The sequence below is a fragment of the Camellia sinensis genome, chromosome 3, assembly GCF_055761805.1.
Source record: "Camellia sinensis isolate YWXY chromosome 3, ASM5576180v1, whole genome shotgun sequence".
In the NCBI taxonomy this organism is placed as follows: domain Eukaryota; kingdom Viridiplantae; phylum Streptophyta; class Magnoliopsida; order Ericales; family Theaceae; genus Camellia; species Camellia sinensis.
Window position 1 is genome coordinate 80,999,032 of NC_138963.1, and position 7,166 is coordinate 81,006,197.

At 31.3% G+C, this 7,166-nt stretch overlaps 1 protein-coding gene across 1 annotated transcript; it reads right to left on the minus strand.

Annotated features, from left to right (window-relative positions):
• Window positions 1-1,643: 1,643 nt before the first annotated feature.
• LOC114276770 (serine carboxypeptidase-like 20) lies at window positions 1,644-6,936 on the minus strand. Its single transcript, XM_028218588.2, has 14 exons — window positions 6,373-6,936; window positions 6,067-6,212; window positions 5,091-5,167; window positions 4,880-5,002; window positions 4,644-4,746; window positions 4,520-4,557; window positions 4,338-4,439; window positions 3,735-3,815; window positions 3,374-3,616; window positions 2,734-2,799; window positions 2,531-2,652; window positions 2,308-2,421; window positions 2,152-2,197; window positions 1,644-2,032 (listed from the first exon to the last, which is right to left on the minus strand). The coding sequence occupies exons 1-14, from the start codon at window positions 6,516-6,518 to the stop codon at window positions 1,949-1,951; spliced, it is 1,491 nt and encodes a 496-aa protein (XP_028074389.2). The 5' UTR covers window positions 6,519-6,936; the 3' UTR covers window positions 1,644-1,948.
• Between the last annotated feature and the right edge of the window lie 230 nt (window positions 6,937-7,166).

Genomic DNA, 7,166 nt, shown 5'->3' on the forward strand with positions numbered 1-7,166 from the left:
ATTACATTCTTCTCTCACAAAAAAAGCAAAAAAAGTCAAAAAGTCAAAAAGCTCTTTCCAAACCAAACTTTTTAGCCCAGGCTAAAATAACAAAAAAAGTCAAAAAGCTAACTCACTTCCCAAACGGAGGCTTAGTAAGGTGTAAGAATTTTAATTAAGGCAAATATCCCTTACATCATTGAGGAGGGGTTTCTTCAGTGACAGAGTCAAAAATTTAATATAAGAAGCATTTATAAATTACGATTTCAAAATTTTTCTTCCCTAATCAATAACAATAACATAATAATCAGCTTGTTTGATTTTGATTTTCAGAAAATAATTTTTAAAAAATTCTACTTTTTTATATTTTGTATTTTAATGTTTTCAATAAATTTTTTAAATATTTTTAGTAATTTTTTTTTTAATTTTTAGACACACCTAACATAAATACACTTAAAAAGTATAATATTTGTAAAACAAATCTTTAAAAAATACACAAAATACCAAAAAATATATTAAAAAATATGAAAATTTAATACTTTTTTTTTGTATTTTTGTATTTTTGTGTATTTATTAATTTTTTAAAACATTTTTTTACAAATATTTTGCTATTTAGATACATCTAAGCAGGTGTATCTAAAAAAGTAAAAAAATTGCTTAAAATTTAAAAACTATTCACTAAAGACAAAAAAATACGAAAAACAAAAAATTCAATTTTCAGAAAGCTAAATTCAAAAAAATTAAAACCAAACACAATTTTTCGAGCTAATATTAAACACAAAAACTTAAATATTCATTAAAAAAAAAATTAATTGTATAACTTTTACAATTGACCCGACTCCAAGATAGTATCATTATCAATGTAATTAAAAATATATATCTCTCTCTCTCACTCCCTCTCTCTATGTAGACAATCAAATTATCGAAATCTCCAATTTTAACGCAAATCAAAATTCTTAAATTTAACACAAATCACAACAAATCAAGTCTTAATTTTAACAAAAAATCATAAGAAATCAAAATTCCTAATTTAAATATAAATCACCACAAATTAATATTTTTAATTTTAACACAAATAACAACAAAAATAAAATAAAATGAAGCACTATCAACAAAATATGCAAACCAAAGTGGGCATGTTTGATTGAGTGAATTAGAGCATGGGATTAGGATTATTAATCCGTGGGCCCAATTATCCTATGTTTGTTTTAACATTTTTGTTTAGAATTATTAATCCAATGGATAATTAATCCAACAAATTTGTAAGATTATTAGTAATGGGGTAGGGGTGGGATTATTAATCCAATGGATATTAATCCAATTGGATAGTGAATACTACACTAATTTAATAAGGTTATTAATACTTCACTATTAATCTTGTGAATCAAACATGACCTTAGAGTATAGTAGACTTTTGATGAAATTGGATGGACCCCGTAATGTAGTGTGTGGGGCTGCTGCTATACGTGTTTAATAGAGTTACGACTTAAAAATAAAAAACTAAAAAAAAATAATTGAAAAGTCAGAGGCACTGAGGCACGTGACCCCTTTGGTCGCTCACTAACTCCGTCCCTGCTCCCCACGACCATACATCTTACCAAAACAACTATAAGGCAACCTTGCTCCAAGAATCAAACAGCATATTAAAGTACAACAACAACCTATAAAATCAAAGTTCCTCTTACACTACCATACACTAAAATTTTATGTGTGCTTTATTGTTACAAACAAAATGGAAACACAATGCTCTTTGGTAGAAGGCAAAGAGGCTGGTGGATAGATAATAAGTTCAGTTCAGTCCAGTCCAGTCCAATAATACATAAAAATTTCTAAATTAAGGTTATTCTCTAGTTCAATTATAAATTTGCTTATAATTTAGCTTTTCCACCGTTCTCATAGTTGTCGGCCAGGACAACCAAAATAGAAAATGAAAAATTAATATTTCATTTGAAAAACCATTAAAGTTATTTCATATTGTTTTTCCCATCAACCAACGGCTATAAAAGTCCAATGCTTCACGTGGTTTGTACTCTGGAACAGTATGTCCAGATCCCTGCACCAACAACAAAAAATTAAATGCGGAATCCACCTCTGAAAAAAATAAAATCCCAATGTTTGGGATAAATGCCTTGTTGTATTTATGACAAACTAATAGAGATTGCATGTAGAAACCTTTATGGTGAGAAAGGTGAGATTGTTCTCATATTCTTGTAGGAATCTGCAACCAAGAAGATAATAGTTATGGTTTTTTTTTTATTATTATTTAAACAGTGTCATTAGTTTCTCATTGATGCCATAATATTGATGAAATGAATTGTAGTGACATACCCAGCGACTTGTCCATTGGAAGTCCAAGGCCGCCATTCATCAACAATCTTATATCCAACTGATCTTGTCCATGCTTCACTCCCAGTGTATGGAACACACATGTCATGGTCACCGCTGTCACAAAATGTAAAAATATGCGTGAACTAATATAAATAAACAAAGGATATATATACATATAGGGCAAATACTATAATAATAAACAAGGTGTAGTTGTTGGTCTAACCTAAATATGAGCGCTCGATATCCCCTGGAAGTGAGGTTCTTGTGATACTTGATCATGCTTCCAGCATCATGGCGGAATAGGATTCTGCCAGTACATAACTCCCAACTGCCCGCCACACTTCCCTAATAAAAGTATTGCAGGATTATAAAGGTAAAATTGCTTTCAAATCATATAGAAATTGATATATGACGAAAACTTCTTACTTGTTCAGCATGAATTGCTTTCCGAACTGCTTCATTGTTGAGCCATGAAGTTGCAACTTCATCATCCTGCATCGTGAATTCCAAATTCCCAATTATGATAAAATTGTTGTAATTAAGCCCAAGAAGGTGACCAAGCATATATGATGAGGAAGAGAAAAATGAAACCAAGGAACCTGTGTACTGAAAAAAAAAAAAAGAAGCATTATTCAATGCTTTTGTAGTTTCTAAAAAAAAAATGGTAAAGTTGAGGACAAATGTTTGCAAAGATAACCGGAGTTAAATTGGGCTTGTTTTGTGTAGCTTCTAGCAAGCTCAAAGTAGATAATCATAAAGCAGAAAGCTAAAAGCATCTCTCCTCCTGTTTCTGAATAGTCAATATCTTTCAGCTGATTTAAATTATTTCTGCCTCATAAGTGGTAAATAGAAGCTGCATCATATTTCTAACTATAAACAGCTTTAAAACCAAACAGCGATCTTTTAAGAAACACTGATGATCAATTATTGTAATGAGGCAAATGCGGAAGACATGCTACTTTTACTAATGTTAGCTGACAATTTAAATGTCCATGTTCAAGCAAACCAAGGTAACGAAAATTGGCTGAATAAAAAGGTTAGAAGGATGGTAACTTGAGTGACTTACAGTACATGGGACATTATTACTTTGAAGAAGTTGTGGCCAAGTTGGAACAATTCCATCTCTTACTGGAGCTCTAAGAGGCCATGCACGCCCAAACATCCTTTTCCTTACAGGAAGGGGTCTTTCAGTCTCACCTAATTTCCTGAAGCTCAGTGGCAACTTCGTATTACCAGTAGTCATCTCTAAAATTTCTGTGCCATGATAGCATGGCTCCAGAATATTGTATATGTTTAGACTTTCAATGGTCTGCATTGAGACAGAAAACAAAAGGTAAGTTAAAAAAATAAAAAATAAATAAAAAAAAAAAAAACTTGTATGCTTTTTGTTAAAACTCTGTCTGGATAGTAGAAAAGCAGTATGGTACTTTGTCGACTTTTGCAAGCTTGTTTTCACAATTGTCAGTTGCTGGATTATAGTAGTTTCCTTGACACTCAGAAGTAACTTCCTGCAGTACGAAGCATGCATAATTAGAAATATGTTGCTGATAAACAAGGGATTGTCACATAGTTTAGGTACCGTCTCAATTTTATGTATGAATCTCGTTGATTTTGAGATAAAATACCAAAATATTGAGAAAAATTGAATTTGCAGTCAGATATTTCAAATCTTGCTATATTTTCTTTTTGTTTAGTGATTAATTTTCTATAGGTTTAGACTAAATATGAATAAGAGGAAATAAATCCACCAGTACAAGGTTTAGTGCTGCCTTCAACTAAATCTCAAAATTATAGGCATATTTGTAAATATATATGCATTGAAATATCCTCAAAAAAAACTTAATTGAAGTGGCATTCAAAAGAAACAAAGTGTCAAAATCTTCAAATTTTCCATCAATTTTAAACCCTTGATATGAACATAACCTCAAACAATAATTTCACCATACATTGAAACTCGAAAGCATATTTGGGTAATGAGGTAGATGAAACTAGCATGACTATTGTAGATAAAAAATGAAAAGCTCCAACACCTCAAATAGGTCTTGTGAGATGAGGCCCATCCCATATGCAAACGGAACAAGAGCATTTCCATCAAACTCCTCGTCCGTAACTCCATTTCCCACTATATAACCCTGTGTGAAATGCATTTAATTTGTGAGCTAGAAATTAGACTTTGACAAGTGCTTCACTTAAAGTTCTAGAAATGGCGTACCTTGAAATTGAGAACAGGCTTTTCACCAGCATTAATTCCTGTGCAAGATCCAAAATGCACCCTTAGGCTTTGATACAAAATTCACGACACATGAACTTCAGACTTCAAAGATCAGAAGAAATACCTTTCATGACTTCATAGGCCAGAGTAGGCACATACACTCCAGCATATGACTCTCCACAAATAAAAAATGGATTGGAAAGGAATTCCGGGTACAGCTCGAACCACTAGTTACACAATAACAATTTCAAGAAACTTGATCCTTTTAACATATTAGAACGCAACTATATGTAAAATCAATATTATGAGAAGAGTTTCTAACCGTTTTCATTTTCTTGTTATTTCATTTCAAATGATTACCTTGAGGAGAAATGTGTGTGAATCGGAAGCAGTTTTCAGGTCTCCAGTAATGTAATCGGATTTATTTCCCGAGTAAGAAAATCCAACACCAGCTGGAGAGTCCAAATATATGATGTTGGAAACCTGGCAGACAAAGATTATCAATTTAGGAGCTTATTTAAGAAATATGGGTAACATAAATGCTATTTGACATTCAAAACAAATTTATAACCTTGGACCAGCTATATGGATTGAGATGTAGTTTGGGAAGGCTTCCCTTTGTCTCTCCCATTTCAAAATTGAATGGTCCTGCATAATATGATCTAAAGATTCTTTCACACATTACTCGAATTAAATGAATTGAAGAGAAAAACAATTAATTTTCCAAGAATTAAGTTCTTTCAATAGATGAAAGCAGAAGAGGGTAAACAAAACCATTAAGTTTGAAAGTCCATATCTTAAAAGCACAGAAATTATCCCAGATGAACAACGAAAATCTAAACCAAAGCACAGCTATTTTATTCGATTCAAAGGGCCATAGCATCTGAATCCACAAACTGGTTATTTGAAAACTCAAAAAGAGCCCCAAAAATCATAAAGATATGGGAGAGGTTAGTGCACATTATAGGAAAAGTTATACTTTTTGAGAGAGAAGTTGTACATTTTGTGAGATGAAAGTTACGATTTTTGTGATGAAAGTTATGAATTTTGAAGTTATAATGTGCACCTAAAAGTTATGTATAACTGAAGTATACTTTTTGTGAGAGAAGTTATATATTTTGTGAGAAGCAAAATAGTTATATTTACATATAGTGAAGACAAAAAAGTTATACAAAATGAAGTTATGCTTTTTGCACAAGGTACATACGATCACATCATAGCATTCTCCTAAGGGGATTTCAAGAATTCTCCATCCTATTCTGAAATATGTGGCTATGGAAACAAAATACACACTTCACATATTTTGAAGTACACAGTATAAAATTTTCATTTGTGCCTCAATCCAAGGAATCCAACCAGTTTCAGTGATTCACAAGATTAGCAAAAGCTTCAATCAAGTTTTCCTCAACAAACCAAAAAAGACAATATAGAAACCATACAGTAACACAAATAAAAGAAAAGAAAAGAAAAGAAAAATGACTAAATATAATCAATAATATAATCTTAGAATGTAAAAAAAAAAAAAAAAGAATTGATTGAATGATTACCGTGCTCATAGACAAATCCATCAAAGCTAGAGCAACCAGGGCCACCATTGAGCCAGAGAACCACTGGATCCTTTGTGGGATTACCTTCAGAGAGGACAAAGTAATAATACAGTTTCTTCCCATGATTTTCATCTATAGTCACATAACTGTGATTCTCCCCCACCCAAAAAACAAAAAAAAAAAATTATATTATAACCAAATTAAAAAAAAGAAAGAAAGAAAGAAAGAAAAAGAAAGCCCACCACCACAATTAAAATAAAATTTTAAAAAAAAGGAAGTAACAATAGAAAACACAGAGATACCCACCCAGAGAAGTGTTTGGAAGGAAAATTGTCAGTAAAACCAGGAATCTGGGAGACAAGTGCATCTTCAGGAGCTGATTCTGTTGACAAAAGGGTTAGGATAAAGTAAATTAGGACTACTGTCAGGAACAATAGTGTAATCTTGGCCATAGCTTCAAGTTTTCAGAGTCAGAGAGAGAAAGAGGGAGAAAGCTTGGAATCTCTCAGTTAAGCAACCATCGGTGATGGGCTAAGTCATCGTTTGGTAAGAACGTTCTAGCCTGGATTTTTTTTTGACTATTTTACTATGATTAAAAAAGTTTGGGCTTTTTAACCATTTTACTATTAAAAAAAAATTATTGGGGAATTTTTTTATAGTTTTATTTAAAAAATAAAATTAATTATAATTGAATGTTATATTTTATTTTATTTTATTTTTTAATGAATTAAATTAATCCTAATTTATTTGCCAAACAAAACTTAAGTACGTGGAACGACCACGACGACGACGATGATAATCTATCAGGTTGTGTGTTTATTTTGTTTTTGTTTAGCAAAGAGTCAAAGCAAAGTGCGAATTGATCCACTTGGAAAAAATTATATTATTTTGGGTTAATAAAAGTGGGAGTAAAATTACGGACAAGCGTTCATCTGATGACAAACAAGCATTATTCCACGTTTAAGGGGATTTGAAAAAATAGTTAAAAATTAATCTTTTTTAAAAAAAAATATGTAAAAAATATGATAAGTGATATAATTCAAAAATGATATAATTCAAAAATGGTTAGAAGCTAACTTTTAACTTTTAATCCTCTTCTC

Coding starts and splice junctions, on each gene's coding strand:
- LOC114276770 (XM_028218588.2), bottom strand. CDS start 6,518: ATGGCCAAGATTACACTATTGTTCCTGACAGTAGTCCTAATTTACTTT. Junction 2,653..2,733: donor AAGCAATTCATGCTGAACAA/GTAAGAAGTTTT, acceptor TACTTTTATTAG/GGAAGTGTGGCGGGCAGTTG. Junction 2,422..2,530: donor TATCGAGCGCTCATATTTAG/GTTAGACCAACA, acceptor ATTTTGTGACAG/CGGTGACCATGACATGTGTG.